Source organism: Bos indicus x Bos taurus, chromosome 1 (assembly GCF_003369695.1).
Source record: "Bos indicus x Bos taurus breed Angus x Brahman F1 hybrid chromosome 1, Bos_hybrid_MaternalHap_v2.0, whole genome shotgun sequence".
Lineage (NCBI taxonomy): Eukaryota > Metazoa > Chordata > Mammalia > Artiodactyla > Bovidae > Bos > Bos indicus x Bos taurus.
The window spans coordinates 142,587,373-142,609,924 of NC_040076.1; the positions used below are offsets into that span (position 1 = coordinate 142,587,373).

General features: G+C 58.0%; 1 protein-coding gene across 3 annotated transcripts; it reads right to left on the bottom strand.

The window, feature by feature from the left end:
• Positions 1-271: 271 nt before the first annotated feature.
• On the bottom strand, positions 272-22,523 carry CBS (cystathionine-beta-synthase). 3 transcript variants are annotated; one of them, XM_027547043.1, is made up of 17 exons: positions 22,404-22,523; positions 18,797-19,019; positions 14,998-15,104; positions 12,667-12,801; positions 12,106-12,185; positions 11,876-12,010; positions 11,285-11,354; positions 10,076-10,167; positions 9,206-9,331; positions 8,489-8,573; positions 8,077-8,182; positions 6,240-6,317; positions 5,938-6,072; positions 5,019-5,127; positions 2,969-3,053; positions 2,525-2,566; positions 272-1,111 (listed from the first exon to the last, which is right to left on the bottom strand). In XM_027547043.1, the coding sequence occupies exons 2-17, from the start codon at positions 19,009-19,011 to the stop codon at positions 954-956; spliced, it is 1,758 nt and encodes a 585-aa protein (XP_027402844.1). In that variant the 5' UTR covers positions 19,012-19,019; positions 22,404-22,523; the 3' UTR covers positions 272-953. The 3 variants fall into 3 exon arrangements, with proteins under 3 accessions (XP_027402844.1, XP_027402864.1, XP_027402853.1); XM_027547063.1 differs by lacking the exon at positions 22,404-22,523 and adding an exon at positions 21,236-21,358; XM_027547052.1 differs by lacking the exon at positions 2,525-2,566 and having other exon boundaries at positions 22,404-22,520.
• Positions 22,524-22,552: the final 29 nt, after the last annotated feature.

Below are 22,552 nucleotides of genomic sequence, written 5' to 3' on the forward strand. Positions count from 1 at the left end.
AGATGGTAAAGAGTCTGCCTGCAATGCAGGAGACCCAGGTTCAATGCCAAGGTCAGGAAGATCCTCTGGAGAAGGAAATGGCAACCCACCCCAGTATTCTTGCCTGCAGAATCCCATGGACAGAGGAGGCTGGCGGGTTACAGCCCCTGGGGTCACAAAGAGTCGGATAGGACTGACCAACGCACAAAAAGGAATGAAGTACTGATTCCCGCTACAGTGTGAATGAACCCCCAAAACATAATGTAAAATAAAATAAGCCAGACATGAGAGGTCACAGTATGATTCTCTTTATATGAAATATCCAGAGCAGGTAAATCCATGGACAGAAAGCAGAGTGGTAACTGCCAGGCGAAGTGGGGAGACAGGAGTGACAGTTTGAGAGGCGGATGAAAGGTTTTGGAATTTGACAGAGGTGGTGGCTGGACAACCTCTGGTAAACACTACTGAATTACACATCTAAAAATCAATCATTTTAGGTTACGGGAATTTCACCTCAATTAAAAAACCCCAAGCACTCCAGCCACTCCAACTGGCCCAGCTCCAAGTGGACTGTTGCCCGGACCCACACTTCCTGGGCCCCATTCTGCTGCTCCCTGCTCTGGACTCCTTGGCGAGGCCCTCTCGCCTCCGCCTTCAGTCTCCCTACCCTGGTCATTCAGGGGTCTATCTGCCTGGCTGGGTTCTCTTTTGATAGATTTGCTTGCTGAAACATTTTAAAAGAAAGTTAAAGAAAAACACGTCTAATGGAATAAACCATAAATAGATTCATTTAGGGAGACAAGTGTTAAAGACGAGGAAACGACAAGATCTCTGCCGGCCCCGGGCTAAGCTATAAGCAGTCTTGCTACTGGTCTGGACAGAGTGACACCAAGCACCAGGAGGCTAAAAATCACCCGTTTGCTTGGTATTTACAAAAGCAAAAGAGAAAAACCAAGCAGCCTCGCAGTGAGAAGTCAGAGCTGGGCCTCAGCCCCCGCGCCTCCCAGCTTCAAAGCACTTTCTGGTTTCGTCCTCTGGTTCCGCTCCCGGGTGGCCACGAAGTTCAGCAAGTCGATGGCAGTGACGACCCCGAACACCATCTGCCTCTTACTGGACTCCCCGTGGCAGCGGTCTGAGGAGGGACAAGGCCAAAGGTTCAGAGGGGCCTCTGCCCATCGCAGAGCTGAGGCCACTGAGCTCATCCCCAGGCACGGGCAGGTGGGCCAGCCCTGAGGCTGCCCCATGTCCACGGGCACCTGTGTGTCTGACCACAAGTGCCCTCTTCTCCCAAGAGTATCCACACAGGTGAGGCTGCAGAGAGCAGGGCCTGACCCCTCTGAGCCACACCCATGGGGAGATGCCCGAGGGTCAAAGTCATTGGAGCAGCTGGTGCCCAAGGTCTGAGTCTTGGCCTGAAATCCCAGTCCCACTCACACCCACCACCACCAGCTCGCATCTCTGGCTTACAATTCTGTGCTCAAACCCATGCCTTTCTCTTAGGTTTAGAATGAACTCGGGCCCCCTGCCCTGCAGCCCAAGGGTAGAAAGGGTGGCTGAGATGGTTAATTCGACATTTCAACCCAACTGGGCCATGGAGTGCCCCTACGCTGGGTCGAACGTCATTCCGGGTGTCTTTGGATGTGAACAACTCTTGACTGGATGGACCTAGTAAAACAGATCGCCCTGCCCAGTGTGGGTGGGCCTTGTCCAACCAGTTGAAGGCCCCAAATAGAACAGAAGAGCTGACCCTCCACGAGCAAGAGGAAAGAGTCCTGCCTTTGGATTTGGGAACATTGGATATGGGGTCTCAGGCCTGCCCGCTCGCCCTGCAGGTCTTCTTGGGGCATGCCAGCCTGTAAGCCGATTATACCTTACAGGGAATCTCTATATGCACATGTCCTGCTAGTTCTTTCTCGGGAGAATGCTGACTGACAGCTGTGGAGAAGCCCACGGAGGGTGGGGCAGAGCTGAGCAGTGGGTGGGAAATGACCAGGGTGCATCCCATTCCACCAGCTCCCACCTCCGTCTGTCCCTGACAACCTTGAGGGCAGAGGTCGACAGGGTGGGGGTGGGGAGGCATGGAGGTGCCAGCTTGGAGCATCTCAGAAAAAAGCACAGGGACCCAGAAGAGACTGGGGGCTTTAGGCAAAGGGGCAGCTTTGGAGGAGCACTGAGCCCTCAGGGGAGGGCAGTCGGGGTGGCCTCAGGCCCCCTGGAGACACCGTCCAACACCAGGTCTTTCAAGTTCCTGTAAAGGGCTGTTGGGTGTCTGTTGCGGCCACTCAGCTCTGCCAACACAGCACAAAAGCATCTATGGCAGTGCTTCCAGGTAGGGCTGCATCCACGGAAACTACTCACAGACCCTGAAGCTGGATCCCTGGTCAGGGTGTGCGGGTGTTCAAACATGAGAATATGGTCAACACAGAGGAGGGCCCCCCCAGCCGGGCTCAGGGTCCAGGGCTGGACGCCCTCCCCTGCACTCGGAGGCTGCGGTACTGACTGCAGCGCCACTTCCGAGCTCCAGGGGTGGGCAGGGCGTACATACCTGCCGGCCCCCCCACCTCTCCCGACAAGGCCAGGTCCCGTGCTGTGGAGCCAAGGACGGGAGAGGGGTTAGAGTTGGCGCCCAGGCTCCTGGACCAACCCTCAGCGGGAAAGTGGGTGGGGGCCTTGGAGCCCACCACCAATTCTTGGGATTTCTACAACCTTGTTGTAGCCTAGAACCTGAAGGACACCACTGGCCTCTGGAGACGCAGCAAGGAGGCCTGGATTATAAAGCGCCCTAGCTCACTGGTAGCCAGCACCCAGGCCTGGCCCACAGCGGGGTCCCTCTGGGATCTGCATCCAAGGCCGGGGATCAGTACCTCTGGCTCCCAGATGCCCTGGAGCTCAAAGCAGGAAAGCTCAGGGGTCGGGGGCTGGGCAGCCAGCATCCCACAGAGCTCCTGCTCCGGCACCCCTCCCCCAGGCCCCAGGGGACCCAGCTTACACTGGATCTGCTCGTGGACCACCAGGGCGAAGTGGTCCATCTCCAGGATGTGCGAGAGCTTGCCCAGCGGGTCCGTCAGATAGATCTGGAAGAGAAGCTGTAGTCAGTGCTCGCTGGCCGGAGCCCAAGGAAAGGAGCGGCAGAGAGGCTGGCATCCCCAAGGGGCTTTTCTGGAGCCTCCTGCTGACCCAAGAGACTGAATGGGACTCGACACTCATAAAAGAACACCTGAGAGAACTGGAAGAATTGATGCTTTCGAACTGTGGTGCTGGAGGATACCCTTGAGAGTCCCTTGGACAACAAGGAGATCAAACCCACCAATCCAGATCAAACCAGTCAATCCTAGAGAAAATCAAGCCTGAATATTCATTGGAAGCACTGATGCTGAAACTGAAGCTCTAATACTTTGGCCACCTGATGCGAAGAACTGACTCATCAGAAAAGACCCCTGGGAAAGACTGAAGGCAGGAGGCGAAGGGGACGACAGGATGAGACGGCTGGATGGCATCGATGGACGTGAGTCTGAGCAAGCTCCGGGAGCTGGTGATGGACAGGGAGCCTGGTGTGCTGCAGTCCATGGCGTCGCAGAGTCGGACATGACTGAGCAACTGAGCAACATAACTGCAGAACTCAACGACTGGACCCTCGGTGAACTAGGCCCTTCGGTTATGAACAACGCAGTATTCACATCCATTGGAACGAATCCCACGTGAGGACAAGACATAGTACTGCAGGGCACAGGGAGGGCAAGGGAGCATGGGGCCCTCCGTTCCATCTGCTCGACAGACACATGGTGAGAGCTTCCAAGAGAAAGAAGGAGGCACACTTAGGGTCCATTTCTCAACCCCCAGGGTGATCTCCAAAGCAGTGAGCCCCGGGGAAACCCCACTGGGTATGCTTTCTAGTTCAACTCCAGTAATGGAGGCAGGCTCCCTGGGAGAAGATGCGAGCTCCAGGGCGGGAGGAAATACATCAGCAGTGCCTTCAGCTGTGTGAGGAGGGTCGGGCCCACCTGCCCGTGGGTGCGCGTGCATGCTGAGGGGTACCCAACACAGCCGTGCTGGGCTGCAGGAGCAACTTCCCCAGTGTTTGTCTTCATGAGGTCAGATGCTGGACGTAGTCAGACCATAGGGGTCAGGATTCCTCCTCCCCTCTGGGAGAGCCAGAGCTCCACGGGGACCTCTTCATGCTGCTCAGTGACAGAAGCCAGCCCGCCGAGGTGGTGGCGGTGAGAAGGGGCAGCCCTGGGCAGGGAAGGTGTGCCCAGGAGATGGAACCCGCCTGGGTTTCCACAGTGCTGCATTCTTCTTGGGACATTCTCTGGACAGGGACGGGGATGCGTGGGGCCACACTGAAGGACCTCCTGAGTCTGCCTGCACCCCCCAGCACCTCAGTGGCAAGGCATTGAGACCCCCGAGGATCTGGGTGGCACTCAAGCCCAAGGGACCAGGACTCAGCTACCCCCTGGAGGAAGGGTGTGGCTGCAGGCCAGCCTGGGACACTAAGGGAGGGGGACTTAGAGGCTCGGCTCTTCCCTGAGGGATGGGAGGGCCATACACACACCAAAGAATCCACAGGAAAGGCCAGAGACACAACGGAACTGGACTCAGGCACGGAAGGGTGGACAGTGTGCACGCACACCTCGGAGGGACCCTGAAACACTACTGTGTCAAAGCAGCCAGACAAGGGCACACACATTGGGGCTGCGTGTGCACACGAGCCCGGGAAGGGCACACTCGGTGGGGCTGTGTGCACACACGAGCCTGGGGAGCGTGCACCGTCTGTGGGACAGGGTGCACACCAGCGGGCCGAGAGGGGAGGGGTGAGGAAGCCTTCGGGTGTCGGTGAAACGTGGGTGAGACCTCGCCGATGCTGGCCTCTCCCCACCCGGGGCTTCTCACTTTGTGAAGCCAGGGCAAAGCCTCCGATTTATGGATCTGATGAGCTGAGCATTAGGGACCCGGCACCCTAGAGAGAGGGACTCCCCACCCCGCCTTCCAGAACAGAGCTGGTCTCGGCACTGCCTGCTTGGGTCATGTGGGGCACGTACCTGTTTGAACTGCTTGTAGATGACTTTGCAAACCTGGTCCGATGGCTGAACCTTCCCTGCGAGCAGGGACGACAGCATGTTCCCCAGGGTCACCATCCCTAGGATCACCCTGGGGAAGTGGACACAGGGCAGTGGTCAGCACTGGCGCCTCTCCTACCATATGGCAGAATTCAGCACAGCCGCCCTCACGGCCAAACCCAAACTCCTCTTGGAATCAACCACTATCTGGCCTGGTGGCTCAGAGGATAAAGAATCCGCCTGCAATGTGAGAGACCCGGGTTCGATCCTTGGGTCAGGAAGATCCCCTGGAGAAGGAAATGACAACCCACTCCAGTGTTCTTGCCTGGAGAATCCCATGGACAGAGAAGCCTGGCGGGCTGCAGTCCATGGGGATGCAAAGAGCTGGACACGCTGAGCGTCTAACACACTAACACTGTCTGCCCGGGGTCTCTGTGTGGCACAGCAGTGACCCGACGCCCCACCCTGGGAGCTGACTGTCCGGTGGGGGCAGAGAGCAAACCAGTGGGTGAGTCCTTTGGGCATTTCCATTCTGACAAGTGTCAAGGGTCACCAACTGGCCAGGGTCCTGGGATGTGGGCCTTTTGGTGCTAGACCTGGAATAGTCCTGATGGAGGCCCGTCACCACCGCACGTCTGCCATGGTCTTCCAGGGAGGCACGTGCTCCTGTGCACACACTGGGTGCGGGGGGTGGGAAGGGTTAATACGACCAGGCCCCACCCCGGCCAGGGCTCAGGGACCAGCCGTCCAACGCTCTGAGCATCTGGATGAAAAGTGACCGAGGTCAGCTGGCCAGCTGTGGGGTCGGCTGGGCCACCCTGCCCAGCAGTGCAGGCACGGAGCAGAGGGGCACACAGGCAGGGCCGGTAGGGCAGAGCACTGGACGGAGGCTGAGACTGACCCCGACTCGTCCACCACGGGCGCCTGGTCGAAGCCCTTCTCCCGGAGGATCTCGATGGTGTGCTCACAGGTGACAGTGGGCAGCACGGTCAGCGGGGCCGAGAGGCTCAGCTCCTGAACCTGGAGGTGCCACCACCTGAGGGAAGAGGGCAGGCCAGGGAGTCCGTGAACCGAGAGACGAGTGAGAACAGGGAGCCCGCGGGGGGCGTCCAGCCAGGTGAGGGACTGCACATGTGCCGCTGGGGACCTGGCACGTGAGTCCTGAGCCCCGCACATGTGGTCTCTGCCCAGAGGTGTCCTCACCATGGCCTCTTCACCGAGATCTCCTCCTCCTTCATGAAGCCCTTCTGCAGCATCCACTTGTCGCTCAGGAACTTGGACCTACAGCATCAGAAGCCACAGGGCTGGGCGGAGGGTCTCAACACCACCCCTGTCCCCAAAGAGGGCAGAGGGCCTCAGAGTAAGCCCAGACCCCACCTTCCCCAGACCCCACAGTCCAGCAGGGACCCCAAGGGGCTGGCTGGAGACTCCACGAAGAGATCTGAGGGCTGGATGCCAGAAAGACCTCCTAGGGAATGGTGGTCAGTATGGGTATCTGGCCAACCAGAACTGAATATGCCCAGAGCATAGCAGAAGGTTCTGTGATGGGCTGGGACCCTGGGACTCGGGACCCTTCGCTGCAATGCCTGCACCTGGACAAACATCTCCTCCAGCAACAGATACCAGGAAACGAGAAGGGACTAGAAGTAACCACATGCGGATGCGACAAACTGTGGATAAGATGCTAAAGGACCCAAACCCGAGCACCGCTTCCGAGGTGTCAGGAGCAGAGGCAGGGTCTTGCTCATGCCCCCTGCACACACCACCACCCAGCGGTGGGCAGACCACCCTCTGGCCCGACCCCTGGACCCACCCCATGTAAGGACCCAGCTCACCACCCCCCACGCTCAGGGAACAAGCCAGGGAACCCGTTATTAATATTTGTTTTTGCTCCCACTGCTGCAGCACAAGTCCCGGTAAAGCCCTGCCTGAACTTCCTGTTTGGCCTCGGATCCATTTCTACTGATCAAAGGGTCCAAGACCCCGGTCAGTAACAGTTCTGTCCCGAATCTCGTGTAGTCACAGCCCCTCAGGGCTTCTGGCAGGGGGAGCCTGTCCCACCAGGGGTCAGAGGACACCAGGCCAGGCTTCAGGGGCTGCCAGGGACCTGCCCCAAAAGGCAGATGAGGGCCAAAAAAGTGGGGGCCGAGGCCCCCCAGCCCCTAGCCCAGACGTCCATGCTGAGGACACAATCACTCACTCACTCCACCCTCTCTCACGCACACATAGGCACACGTGCGTGCCCACACAGCAGGCCAGCCAAGCACATGGGGAGATGGCCATTCTCATGCACTGTGTAGTGTGGGTGGGTAGCCAGGCTCAGGGCAACTTGGCAGTGGACGCCCAGAGGTGACTCACCCGCAGCTGGAGTCCCGGTTACGGAATGGCCCCCCTGGGGGAAGCTGAGCTCACTCGAGGTGTGTAACTCTTGGGTCACTCTTGGGTCAGGGAGGACACCAGAGGGTACACGCATCCATGGAGGAGGGCATTAGCCCCCTGTGACCTCCGGCCCACACTCCAACCTTGGCTCTTTCGGCCAGTGACCCCAGGCAGGGCCATGAGCCCAGAGGAGCCAGAGAGCTCCAGGTGCACAGACACTCAGAACCACTGGACTCGAAGGGGCCTCGGGGGCCACTGACCCCAGCCTGGGTCCCCCCAGTTCAGGGCCAGACTGTGAGTGAGCAAAGGATCCAGTGGGCGGGGGTGGGGAGCTGCTCTCAGGGTGGCCACGTCCTCGTCCTCACCCTCCATGGCTGAACAGGAGGCCCTGAGAGCTCAAAGGAGTGAGGGGACACACGGGGTCCCTTCCCTGGGGAGTCCCGCCAGGCCCCCAAGTGCTGCCACGATGAACGTGCACAGACTTCCAAAGGCATCTGGGAGACCCAAGCTGGGGACAAGCCGGCCGAGAACGCGTGAACTCCAGGGACGCGGAACGGGGCCGCAGACCCCAGGCTCCCTGGGCCCTGCTGTAGGATCTGGGGGAATGGCCGGGAGCAGAGACAGCGCAGGCACTGGAGGACGGGGAGGACGGAGGCCTCACATGTAATTCCGCACCGAGTCCGGCAGGATCACCACACAGCGCTGGCCTTCCTGCAGCTCCTGGGCGGCCTTCACGGCCACGGACATGGCACTGCCAGAGCTGCCACCTGCCGAGAGGGCAGGAGGGGTCAGACACACCAGGGGGGCGGGGGGCTGCATGTGCACCCAAGTGTGGGCACGCCCACACCTGCTCTGGAGAGATCCTTGGTGGATGAGCTGGGTGTGGGGTACTGGGGGACCCCACTTTTCACTATCCGTCCACACCCTGCTCCGTCTCCCATCTGCTCAGCACTGCACCACCAAAGCCTCCCACGGAACTCAGAGCCCCGGGGCAGGTGGCCGGGCGGCCAGAGCGAGGGTGTCCCTCACATGCTGGACGAAAGCTGGCAGGGCAGAGTGCGGCATCCACTCACCACACAACAGCCCCTCCTGAGCGATCAGCATGCGGGCGAAGGCAAAGGCCTCCTCATCGTTGCTCTTGAACCACTTGTCCACCACCTGCGGGAAGCCAAGGACACAGTCAGCCCGGGCAGCGCCCAGCACTCAGCAGTCAGGTGGGGGGGTGGGGGTGGGCGTGGGGCCCACGGCCCAGTTTGCAATCTCGCAGACGACGGTGGTCCAGGTGGCCATGACCTCCGGGGATGCAGCCCAGCCTCTGCTGGGATCCAACACTCACTCTGCAGACCTAGATCGTCCCCACTCCCCCTGCCCAAGGGTCCACAGTGTGCCCATGGCGCCTAAACTGCCTGCCAGCCCTGCAGCGTGGCCACACTGTAGCCTAGGTCTCTCTGCCTGAAGCTTCCTTTATGGTCCTTAAAAGCAGCCTTCTCTGTGGTCCTCACATCTCCCTCCTTGGCCTGCTCACCTGCCCCAGCCGCCCAGCTCCCTCGCTCTGCAGGAAGGTTTGTACACAGACAGGACGTGCCACACCCCTACCCATGGCCTCTGTGTCCGTGGCAGGAGCTCACTGACCACAGTACCGTGAGTCACCACGTGAGGACCCCTGGGACAGCACCTCGTCTACCACCAGCTACACAGCTCGGAACTCATTTCTCTGCTCCTGCTGGGCCGGTCACCCGTGCCCTGCTGGACAAGGCTGAGGCTGGCCCTGCCACTGCTGCCCCGCCTACCGTGCGGTCCAGCACCGTGGGGATGAAGTCATAGCCGATCCCTTCCACCTCATAGGCCGTCTGCTCCGTCTGGTTCAGCTCCTCAGGCTCTGCGAGGATGGAGCCTTCGGGATCCACGCCAACAATCTGTGGAGTGGGCGTCCTTAGGGCTCCAGTCTCACCTGGACACGCCCGGCTGGCATCAGGGTGCAGCCCCGCTCCCAGGCCTCAAGACTCAAAACCCAGAAGCCCAGGCCCAGGTGCTGGGAGATCACATGTTAAATGTCCAGCTCGGGGCACTCGGGGTGGGGCAGTGGGAGGCTGGGGGAAGTGGATTTCCGGCAAGCTCCTCCCGTGCAGGGCACCTAGGACAGCCCTGGAGAGATGCCAGTGGACAGTGGGAGCCTGGGGCGAGGGGCAGCGCTGGGATGACCTCTCCTGGACATCAGAGAAACAGGCAGCAAGAGAGGATACGCGGGTACCACCAGTGGGGTCTTTCTGAGCCCCTCCCCAGGCCCAAGTTCCCCCCCCCCAGATCTCAGAGCCCAGGGCCTGAGCGCTTACAGCTCTGGGACGATCCTGGGAGGCCCCCCAGCTGGACTCTCCCATCCCAATCCATCTAGGCACCCGGGTCATGCACTGCTGTCCTTTATCACCTGGCAGGGCAGGTCCACACACCCTACAAGATGCAAGGCTGTCGGGGCAGAAGTGTCGGGAGCTAGAACTTTCAGCTCTAAAGCACAGGCGCTCTGGGCGCCCAAGGCCAAGCAGACTGATGGCTAAGCCTCTGGCTGTAGTTCAGGCCACAGGTGGGAAACATACCTGCGTTCAGGCCCCCATCTCCGGGCAGGGCAGGGCGGGGTGGTGCCCATGCCCCTCGCAGTCCCTCACCTTGCACCCAGGGCACTTCTCCTTCAGCTTCCTGGCCACGCCTGTGATGGTCCCACCCGTGCCCGCTGACGCCACCAGCATGTCCAGCCTCCCTAGGGATGGAGAAGTGTGTCAGGGAGGACATCCCCAGGAAGGAGCGGCCATGCCCCACCAACTCTTCATAGGAATCAAGAATGCTCTCATACACGACAAAGGCAGGTCATCCAAAGGGCAAAAGCAGAACTGTTCTCATGCTGAAACCTTTCATCACATCCTCCACCTTGAAGAAGCATTCACCGTAATGGGGACCCAGGAAGCCCCATTTAATCTAAATGGCAGCCAGTCATAAAACCCCCATGAGAGTTGTGAATCTGTGAACAGGGGACCTTCCTGCAGGAGGTGGGGCACAGGGGGCTGTCTGGTTTCAGATGACGTGGGTAAGTGAACTGAACTACCAAAGGAACTAGAATTAACCACTCAGCTCAGCTCTGACATTGTCTGGGCTCTCTCGGCACCTGGTGGCCAGCTCAGGCACCCAGCAGGCAAGTCAGCGCAGGCACCCATGCTGAGGCAGATGCACTGTTTTTGCCAAATGAGAGGATTCTCACATGTAAAACCTGGGTGAGCAAATGCCTGGACCATGCTGCCTGGCTCCTGGGCACAGAATGAGGGCACTTAAGCCAACACCAGGCTCCAAACAGGAAGCCAAAGGTGCCAAGCCCCTGGCAGCCACTCCCAGGACTCTCTCAGGAAACAGCCCTTAGAGAATATCGCAACCCCCGTGTGGTTTGGCACCAAATGTGCAGAGAGCTTCCAAGAAGCCAAGCTGCAAGCCACCACCCCAGGTCTGCACATGAGAAAACCCGAACGCTGAATTCAGTGCCCACACTGGCGTTTGGGGTCAGTGCCGTTCAGCAATGTGAAGCCCCCACTGTGAGCCCAGCACCAGCCTGGGACATGCTTATTCCCTGCACTTAGGAGCGCCTACAAGTTTGGAGGAAAAGACTACTAGGTAAACAGATATGATAAGTTGGGTGTTGCAGGCGAGGCATGGGCAGAGTCCAAGAGGGCAGAACGGAGGGCGGAAAATGCTCCTGGGAAATATTCAGGGTAGCATTTCACAGAGAAGGGATATTTGAACTGGGTTTTGAAGCATGAATAGGAGTTTATCAAGGAGTGGGTAAGTGTACACTCCCAGTCAAGATGGACAGCAGAGTTAGAGGTACCCACCGTCACACTGCTGCAGGATCTCCTCGGCCGTGATGTCATAGTGAGCGAGGGGGTTGCTGGCGTTGCGGTACTGCCAGGAAAGAGCAAAGGAGCCATGATGAGGTCAACACACAGAACTGGCAGCAGCCACAGGGTGCCAGGCAAATGACTCAGTGCAAGTCAGAGGGGCTCCTGTGGCTCAACAGACACCAAGCATCAAAACCAGCTCTCCAGAAGATGAGATTTCTGAATTAACCCAGACGTGGAATGAATGACAAAGAAGAGCATCCAGTTAAAAGGTCTGCATGCATGCATTTTATGTCTTAGAGAGCTCCCAGGGTCCTCTGCAAGGGACATTCCAACCCAGCGTGCTGAGCTGAGCCCTTGAAGTGGGCACACGAGCAGCAGAGCCAAAGGCTTGCCGACCCCATCAGCCACACACTGGGCCGGGAGAGGGCAGCAACTGCATGCCAGCACATCGGTCACTCTGCACTCCGCCCCTCCTCCTGCAGAGGCAACACCACCCGCAAGCCCCCAACAGAGATCCCCCAGGGAAGGCCCCACTCGGTCCAAACCTCTGGGAGCGTGTTCACCCCTCAGCCCTGACCTCACCTGGTCCAGGATGTGAGAATTGGGGATCTCATTCCTTAGCCTCCAGGCGACCCCTACGTGCGACTCGGGGGAGTCAAATCTGGCGTTGGTGGGCGTCCTCACAATCTCAGCCCCCAGTGCCCGCAAGACATCCACCTGCAGAGGCACGTGGCAGCCTTCAACTCCCTGCCAGGCCTGCAGCGCGGGGACAGAGGCCCGGGAGCCGCCCCATCCCCCGCCCACCTGCCTACCTTCTCTGTGCTCATCTTCTCCGGCATCACGATGATGCAGCGATAGCCCTTCACAGCGGCAGCCAGGGCCAGCCCAATCCCTGGGGACAGGACATGGGGTGAGAGGGGCCATGGCACCCTCCAGGCCCCACCGCCAGCCCCAGAGGCCCAGGGGAGAGAGCACTGGAAAAAGGCCCTCCGTCACCCCCTTCTGCCCTCGAATGAGGGGAGAAAAGGGGGTGCATGTCGTGAACCCCAATTCCTCCAGCTCACACTGGGAGCCGGGGAGGTGATAATAACAGTGGCTAAGACTCCAAGCTCCCAACGCAGGGTGCCTGGGTTTGATTTCCGTTCAGGAAACTAGATCCCACATGCCGCAAGTAAGACCCACATGCCACAATTAAGACCCAGCACAGCCAAATGAGCACGTAAATATTTCAAAAGCAACAGCAGCAGACACTGTGGGGCTCACTGTGGACCCAGGGGCTGCTGCACCGGAGGGGAGAGTGACCCTGAATGCAGCCGGGGGGGCACTGCCGCTCCCACCCCCACCGCGGGCCTGGAGGAGGAGGCAGCGCCCACCTGTGTTCCCCGACGTCGGCTCAATGATCGTGTCCCCAGGCTTTATGGTCCCCTCACGCTCGGCATCTTCAATCATCCGCAGGCTGATACGGTCCTTCACGCTCCCGCCCGCGTTGAAGAACTCGCACTTGGCCACTGGGAGCCAGAGAGGCATCACGAGAGGAAGAGGCCCTGAGCCCTAACTGATGCCTGCTGTCCCTTCCCATCACCCGATACGCTGGGATGCAGCGGCAGGCTTCAGGGGTTCTGAAAATCGTCACTTTCCACTGTGCCTCCCACACCTGACCTGGACGAAGGTGCATGCCCACTGTGGCTTCTCTCACCTGTCCATCCTACCTGCCATGCACCATGCGACGACTCCAGGTGAATGAGACAGAGGAGCCAAGGGGGCCCCCACTGGATGGACGGAGCAGAGCCACCCCCATGAGGCAGCACAGGCCCAAAGAGACATGCTGGGCATGTGCTGGGGGTGGGTGGTGACTGGAGCCCCAGGCTTAAATCGGGCCCAGTGGCCCTGCCAAATGACCTCATATCCTGAAGTAACAGCCCCCCCATCACACGGCCAGACCACAACCAGCAGACCCTCCACACCCCAATCCCCTGGGCCTCCTGGCCATCCTCCCCATCCTGCAGGCAGGATCGCCCTTGCTGTGCCCAAGCCTCTGCTTGTCTTTCCATAGGGGCACTCCCTCCCACCTCTTAAAACTATGCCGTGTCAGTAAAAGGGAGCGATGTGGCTCCAAATGTGATTGGCAGGGCCCTGGCCAGCCTGGAGGGCCCATAGTTTGCGTTCCATCCTGGTCTGTGCTGGCTTCTGAAATCCCACAACCAGAGACAGGTTTTCTCTCCCGGGACTCACAGAGGCCCTGCTGGGACAGTGAAGGGGGCTCTCAAGTGTCTGACCGCTGAGGAGGCCTGCGCCCTGGACTCTTGCCGGCCACACACTTGAATTAGTTAGAAAATTCTAACGAGCCCATGGAAAGGCTGGCACGAAGGCAGGGATTCCAGCTGATCAGCCGTGGGTAAGCCACATAACCAATCTGAGCCTCGGTTTTTCCACCTGTAAAATGGACACACTAAAGTGTTTCAAGGGCTCTTGCCGAGTTGAGGTGCAGCAAGCCAGTACTCTTGCCTAGAAAATCCCATGGACAGAGAAGCCTGGCAGGCTGCAATCCATGGGGTTGTGAAAAGTCGGACATGACTCAGTGACTTCACTTTCACTTATCACTTTCATGCACTGGAGAAGGAAATGGCAACCCACTCCAGTGTTCTTGCCTGGAGAATCCCAGGGACAGGGAAGCCTGGTGGGCTGCGTCTATGGGGTCGCACAGAGTCGGACACGACTGAAGTGACTTAGCAGCAGCAGCAGCAGGCCCATGCCTACAGGGTACTAGGTAATGGCTTCTATTATCTGACGTGAGAGCATGGAGCCCACTATGGCACAGCCCCGGCAGCGAACCCCTCCCCCACCCAGTGGTGTGTTCTGCTCACTGCTCTGGAGAAAACTCTTCACTGCCCGGGGAGGGGTGGGGGCAGGAAGGCTCTAATGATGATGCCTCTGGGGTGAATCGACCACAGGGCCTCAGTCCCTCTAGGAGGCACCAAGCCCCTAGACCCCCACACTCTCCCCTCCCCGGCTCTCTGCTCCAGCACTGGGCCTGGTCCCCTTGCCCCCCAACCAGGACCTCTGCACCTGCCACTTCCTCTGGGTCAAGGCTGATGTCTACCTGGGCTCCATGCCCAGAAGAGTGGAGGTGAAGAAAGCCCCTCACCCTCCCGTGTTCCTGGAGATAGCCTCCTGCAAAGATGCCCCCTCCCCACAGGACTTGGAAGAGACTCAAGGGCGATCCCCTTGTGTAGGGGGCCCAGGCAAACACAGCACCCAAATTCCCACTGCGTCTCATGAATGACAAGTGTCTGTCTAAGCCCCCAGGGAGTCACTTCCTGCCTGGCTGATGGCTGAGACCCTCCTCACAATAGTCGCCCCCACTGTCCCGTCAGCCCGTCCAAGCCAAGGCGTGTCTGCTCCTCCCTGGGATGGTCCAGGACAGAAGGGTCCCGCTCTGCTCCTGGGCTCCGGCCCCCTCCTCCTGCAGCTGCAAGGTTACATCACCCGCAGTCCCCGCTTGGGTACCACCCCCGATGTCTGCCTGGACACGCTGCTGTCCACACTCAGGTCTCGGCTCTCTGACACCGACGACTCCGGAGCGGCCTCGGTCACCCCCCAGCGCCCCTCCCTGTCGTGTATGCTTCTGACTTTACCCGATGTGGAGGGACATCCGCCCCCCCAGGCCCACAAGACTCGCATAGGGCGAGGAAGCCGGCACTCACAGAGCTCACACTTGAGGCCAAAGTTCCTCCCGATCTTGTTGATCCTCACCATCGGGGTATCCCCGATTTTCTTCAGGATATCCGGCAAGATTTTTGGAGATTTTACCCTTAAACAGAGGAGGAGTCCGTGATTACTCAGAAAAAAACAAAACCGGCTTTGGCAGCCCAGCACACTCTTTTAAATAAATCAAAGAATTGGCTTTCACAAGCATCAGGATGGCGATTATACAAATCCACGCTTGGTAAAAGGCACACGCACACACACACACACACACACACACACACACACACGGGCAAGTGCACCTCAAAACCCATGAAAACGAATGTGATTTAGTAACAGCTGCACCGGTGTCTCCAGGGTTTGCAAACGCACGGTGGTAACAGACGGTGTCAGTGGGCAGCTGGGTGATGTCCCCACGATCTCTCTGTGCTACTTCTGCAACTTCTTTTGAGTGTTAAATCTGTCTGCCAAGTGGGAGACCCGGGTTGGATCACTGGGTCAGGAAGATCCCCTGGAGGAGGGAATGGCAACCCACTCCAGTATCCTTGCCTGGAGAATTCAATGGACAGAGGAGCCTGGCAGGCTGCAGTCCAAGGGGTCGCAGAGGGTGACACGACTGAGTAACTAACACTTTCACTTCTCAAAACAACAGCATGTCCTGGTCTATCTTTCTCGGGGTTCTGTGTTCATTTTTCTGGCTGCACCACATGGTATGTGGGATCTTAGTTCTTCAACCAGGGCTGGAACCTGTGTGCCTGTACCGGGAGTGGGGGTCTCACACTGGACCACTGGGGAAGCCCCAGTCTTTTTAGGGTTTTTGATATTCATCTCCTCTCATGGCCCCTGCCTCCTGGAATACCTCCTTTCCTTCTCTTTGATGAAAAAACTGGTAGGGACCTGAGGGCAGGGACCCCTCAGAGGGTCTGGCCACCAGACAAGGACAGTGGCTTCAGAGCCCACCCAGGCGTCACTCAGGTGTCTGTCACAGGTGTGGGAAGCTCGACTCGCAGGCCAAAGAACAAAGGCTGGTCACCCCTGTGCTTGGGGCCAGGGTCAGACGACTCCCAGGTGGGCTTCCAGGCTCAGAGTCGGATTCGCTTCTCATGGGTCAACGGTCCCCATTCAAGTTGAGTGACCACCCCCCGCAGCAGTTCTTCCAGCTGAGAAGCTGGTGACAGTTGACAGGGGGTGTAGGACAGCCCAGCAGCTGCTCAGCTGTGTACACACCTTGAACCTGTGTCTCCCAAGTGGCCCCCACAACGCACCCTCCACCTTCACCCTCGAGGAGAGATTCCGATCCCACACTCTTGCCCCATCCACGCCAAGGAGGTTCCACCAATTCTTGCTGGAATATGCAAAACTGAGCCGAAGAAACACAAAGGCTACCTACGCTCTGGATCTCTCCTGTACCATGGCTCCCACAGCTGAAGGCACCCCGGCCCCCACAGCAAGAGCCTGTTATAAATGTGGATTCTTCACCCACCCCCAAGGTGGTGAGCCAGCTCCCCAGGAATGCTGCCTTCCGCCCCTAGCCCAGACAGGCGGCGACATGGCCCATCTGGAACCCTTGCACCTTCCAAGGTGGTGAGGAGCTAAAACAGATGCCCTGGGCCGCCCCGGAAGCAGGCTCAGCCAATAGAGGTGTGGGCATCAGAGTGAGGGGAGAGAGCCTGGGCAGGGACAAAGGGCTCCTGACCCCAGCCTTGGAGGGAGACCAAGTCCTAGGGGCAACCCTGGGGTTGACTCATTAACTAATCAAAGCCAAGGCAGGAGAACTAAACACCTGGGGAGGGCAGGAGGGGTGGCTGAGTCATCCACCCCTAGCAGAGGCTTATGGACTAGAAGGAGAGGGAGGCCTGGCCTGCCTGTAACCCCACCCCCACCCCTGCCCCCAGCAGGGGCTAATGGGCAAGCGGAGAACTCAGGGTTCCCGACTCAGTACAAGGCCCTGGGGCCAGAAAGTCACGGGAGAAGTTGGCCTGAGGTGACCAGGGCAGGAGCCTGGGGGTAGACTTTTAACACCTCATCTCAGTTGCTTTCCCTTTTTCCTTTGGGAGAGCCCACAGCACCCTGGAACAAACCTGAAACCCCTCACCACGGAGGGGCCTGCTTTCCCCTTTCCCTCCGCAGCTCTTCCCCCGGCCCGGTGCTCCCGCTCTGTTCCTCTAAGTCCACCCCACCTGGGAACCATCTGGAATCCCCTTCCCCAGATACCCACATGCCTAGCATCTCCTGCCAATCCAGGTACCACCTCTGAAGTCTCCCCGAGTCACGTGGCCACGCCACCATCTCATCACCCTTCTGGTCTCCCCGCTGGGACCCCCAGGCTGTCTCCTTCAGGGACCCAGGTCTAGAGTCCCACAGTAGGTGAGCCCTAGTGCCTCGGGCCTGAGCCCAGCTCCTCACAAACAGTGAACCTGAGCTGTGTCAAGCGGTTTGGGGGGGACAGCAAGCCTGCCAGGGCGCTGGAGGAGGGTCAGGCCACCGCGTGGAGCACAGGTGTGGTGCCAGGTTACAGCCTGGGTACAACGGTGTCCAGGCCCAGGTGAGACGCTCATGGAGCCGTCAGGAGTCCGGGCCTCCCCAACCCCACTCTCACACAGGCCCTTCACCCCCTGCCCTGGTTTGCTTTGGCAGTGAGGGCTCGTGACGTCTGGCCAGTAGCCATCTTGGCCTCCTGAGCTCCCAGCATTGAGATGTGTTTAATGTCGGGAGTTTCTGGGTTTGTAAATGTCATTTCTGTCCATTGACCCCACTTTGGAGCACACCCCCTGCACATCCCCAGTTCTGAATCTAAAATCAGTAAGCATCGGCGTCGGCATAGCAGTGTATAAGAAGTAAGAATCAAGCACCTAAAAGGTACATTCTTATGACACTTATGTTCTACTGTTGGGAGGTTACACCAGGGAAATAAAGATAATCCTAAGATGTAGTGGACTTGATTTCAGTTTCACGGTAGGTCAGGGATTTTTGTCTTTTTGTCTTTCCCACTGATTATCTCCTGTACCTAGAACAGGGCACAGACACAGGAGGTGCCTGATAAAGACGCATGCACTATATGAACTCTATTTTCCACCACAGTTCTTCAAACTGAGATCACTGCAGACAGTGAATGCCTGAGAGCGCTTAAAATCATGGCTTGTTCATCCAACAGTCTCAGTCCAACCACAAAAACCCCACTATAGAAAAATATTTCATGACCTGGAGTTAAGTAGAGAAGGCAGACATGGTTCTAATTACAAGAATGCGCAGTCCTGGGCTGGCAGGGAGGGCACCCACCTAAGGGCTAGCATGTGTGCATACTCAGCCACTCAGCCGTGTCCGACTCCTTGCAATCCCATGGACTGTAGCCTGCCAGGCTCCTCTGCTCATGGAATTTCCCAGGCAAGAATACTGGAGTGGGTTGCCATTTCCTCCTCCAGGGGATCTTCCTAACCCAGGGGTCGAACCCGAGTCTCCTGCACTGGCAGGCAGTTTTTTGTTTTTTTTTTAACCACTGAGCCATCAGGGAAGCCCAGAGACATCCTTAGCATTGCAAGTGGATTCTTTATCACCTGAGAAGCCCCACCTAGGTGCCAGGCTACAGCACAAACAAGCCGTGGCCTCTCTGAGCCCTGGGGGACTCAGCTTTGAAATACCTCCCATCTCAACTCACCATGCACCTAGAGTGATTGCAAAGGATGGAGCAGGGGGCGGGAGGTCATACCCCAGGTCCACATGACCATCTGGCTTCCAGAAAACAGACCCTCCCCGACAGGGTAACAGATGGACCATCTTAAGATCATTAGCGGGACTCACAGGGCAGCGTGGCAATGTGGGGAGTCGGCGACCGGCCTGCCGAGTTGCCAGGAACACCTGCTTGGGGCGTCGGGACGGATCCACAGCAGCTCCTTGGCTTCCTTGTCCTCTGGAGGCTCCTTCTCCAGGCTCCCTCTCCCCAAGTGTGCCCCTGAGAGGTGGGGGCACCCTGCAGACCTGCAGAGGGTGTCTGCGGGGGATGTCTCAAAAGGCATGGTGGGACCTGCCAAAGGGAAGGGGAGGAGAAGCTGTCAGTTCAGCCTATTTCCAGATTCCTGCAGAAGAGCCTGCTTTACAGCTCCCATCTGGAGACTCCTGCTCACCCGGCCTCCTCTGGGTGTGGGGCTCCTCTCACTCAAGAAGCTGGACAAGAAGAGGCATACCTATGCAGGCACAGCTGCTGTGCAAAACAACTGGGCGCTTTCCCCAAAGGTTAAACGTACAGCTACTGTGTGCCCCAGCTATCCCACTCCTACACACCTACCCCAAAACATGGAGACAGGCATCTGTCCACCACATTGATAACAGCACTATTCACAACAGCAAAAACATGGAAACAAACCAAATGTCAATCAGTGGGTGAACGGATAACAAAATGCGGCTTATCCACACAGTGGAATTGTATTTGGTCACAAAAATGGAATGAAGTTTTAATTCTCAACATATGAACACACACACACACACACACACACACACACACACAGCAGCTATGTAGAGGTAATGAATGTTATTTATCTTATAGGTTGACTGTGGTGTCTTTTCACAATGAATATGTAAATTAAAACATCAAGTTGTATACCTTAAATATACACACAACTTTTATACATCAAAGATATCTCAACAATGTTGTGTTAGAAAGACTACATTGAATGATGGAAATAATTAGAGGAAGATGAAGATAGTAATAAATATATTTTTACCCTAAAAAAAGGAAACATTCTGCTAAGTCAAGTAAATCAGGCAAAGAAGAAACATTGCATGACTCCACCTATACGAGGTACTCAGAACAGACAAAATCAGAGACAGTGAGAACAGAGGTTTCCAGGAGCTGGGGAAAGGAGTCACTGTTTAATAGGTAGAGTTACCATGAAAAAGTTTGGGGTACAGACAATAGTAATGGCTGCATAACACTGCGAATGTAAGTATTGCTACCAAATTGTAGTTATGAATGGTTAAAATAAACAACATATTACATGTATTTTATCAAATTTTTAAAATTCATGGAAACTTAAAACAGATGACAAAAAAAAAAGGAAAGAAAGAAACAGGAATGGACAGCCATCACTCACCAGGCTGACGACTGAAAATTTATCACGGCTCCGACTCTATAAGGAGCAGTGAAGACTAAATGGAATGAGGTCTCCAGAAGGGAACCCCAGAACAGAAAAGGGTGCTAGGGGAAACTAAGGCACTCTGAGTAAGTACGGACTTAAATCAAGAGTAATGTTCATTGGTTGCAAAAAAAAACCTAAGATGGTAATAAGAGGAGGAACTGTGCTTGATGTGTTTGTGTTGGGGGCGGGGCGGGGGGGGGGTTGGGTTGTGAGAACTCTGTTCTATTCCCAACTTTTTTATAAATCTAAAGTTCCCCTTCCCCAACCTATCTGGAGCCCTGTGGATTTGGAAGGTCCCTGAGAGGAGCTCAAGGTAGGGATGTGGCTCCAGGTGATCTCTGAGTGCATCTCCACTCCCGCCCTCCTCCTGGAAGCTAGAGGGACCCCAGCCCCCAACCCTGTGCCTCTGCTCCCCAGGAGGCTTAGGAAAGCAGTTATGCTGTGAACAGGTGGGGTAGTCCAGGTAGAACTGGGCCCCACACTTGGAAGTACACGTGGAGGCTAACTGACCGGCTGGCTCGCTCCTCCAGAGCAGGCCCTGTGGGTACCGCTGCCATCAGCAAGAGTAGAGGCACCCAGCAAGAGTAGAGGTAGCCCCAGCTGGCTCCGTCTCCCAGGGCGGGGTCAGGTGCAGACCAGAGCCCAGCAGGTCGCCCCAGATGCACAGGCAGAAGCCTAGGGAGGCGGAGACCCCCACCCTTCGCAATCACATCCATTTCAAATCCCCGAGGCCCTTTCAAATTCTCCCCCAGCTTTCCGGGGCAGAAATCAGCCTTCGAGCTCGTCTGCCTGAAACGTACCTGGAGCAGTGGTTCCTTCAAACCCTAGGATCAGCAAATATTTTTTCAGGGGTTTAGGTTCCCTCATGAAACGCTGCAAGGATATCCTACGTCATTCTTGCTCCTTATCAAAAAGCCCATGCGGTAAGCGGGACACTGCTTTAGCTCCGCGGGGCGCCCGCCGGCGGGGGAATGTGGTTCTTCCATCACGCAGAAGCGCCCTCTCCCCCCATCAGAGGCCCACAGGCCGGCAGCCCCAGGCCCGGGAACTGGCCACAATACCCCGCAGACGCGGGCAGCCCCGCGCCTCCTAGGTGGCGACCTACCTCGCCTCGAGCAACCTCCGGAAAAGTAAGGAGCTACTGGGAACTCAGACTGGAGCAGACAGTCTCTACAGAACCCACAGGCACTCGGTGCGACGCTCGCTGGGCGACTGGGTCCCGAACCCGCGAACTAGGTCCCGCCCAGCCTGGCTAGGCTCCAGGTGGGCTCAGTTCCACGCAGGCAAAGCGCCCTGCGCGCCGACGCATGTGCGTCCGGGGCAGGCGGGCTCACTTAGCGCCGCCCTGCCGGCTCCTGCCGCACCTCAAATCCCAAGACCCTCCTGGGGTCACGACCCTCGACAGAACCCTCACCCCACCCCCCCCACCCCCCGCTCCCTGCATACGCGCCCTAGTCGGTCCAGGGGTCCAGTCAGGGCCAAGGGCGTGGAAAGTAGTAAACTCCTGTTTCCCAGTGAGACTTTCCAGGCGGAAAATCGAGCCTCTCCAGTGAACCTGGAGACCGCGGGTCACCCAGACTATCGGAGGGGCATTTGGGGATATCGTGTGGGATAAACACCCCCAAGTAACCCCTGGGAGGCTACGTTTTGCGCTCCCCCCTCCTCCTCCTCCACTTCCCCTCCGTACTGTCCAGCTCAGCCACCCACCCCGTCTAGGGCTCAAAGTATGGCACCCTCCCCCATTCCCTTGGTTTGTGCCGTGGGCGGGGCCCTGCGCTCCCTCGCCACGCTACCCCCGCCCGCGGGCAGCCAGGGCTCGTGCGGCGTGCGCAACCACATCAATATTTTACACACACACAACCCACTTAATAGAATTGACGGAAAAGAGCAATTTACGAAACGACCATTTTTCATCCAAAAAGCAGCAAAAAATCAATGATGGCACGCACCATTAGAGCGCACCTTCCGAAAGTACCCTCCCCAGGTCTCGGCCCCACGCTCCCCGGCTCGTCCCCACTGCTGACCCCTGCTCAGTCTCGGGAGCTGGAGCGGAGGCCCTACGCCACGTGGGCGCGGAAACCCCCGCTTCAGGAGAGTCTGGACTCGCGCTAGGAGTGGGTCTGGGACGCCGCAGGCGCGGCCCCGGCTCCGCCGCGAGCAGATGCAGATGATGCAACACTGGCCCGCGGTTGGGCGGCGGGGACCCCTTCCGAGAACCCAGCCAGATCCCTCCGCCTAGGGTTGAGGCGAGTCTCGGTCCTACAGGTGCTCACCTGGACCGAGACCCGAAGAGAGAGGAGGGGTGGGCGCGTCCGGGAGCGGCGAGCGGCGGCCGGGAAAGCTGCGACGCGGAGACGCAACCCCAAGGCTGTTGGCTACCCTGCACCCGGCGGCCAGAGTGGGAGGAAGGCGATTGGCCGAG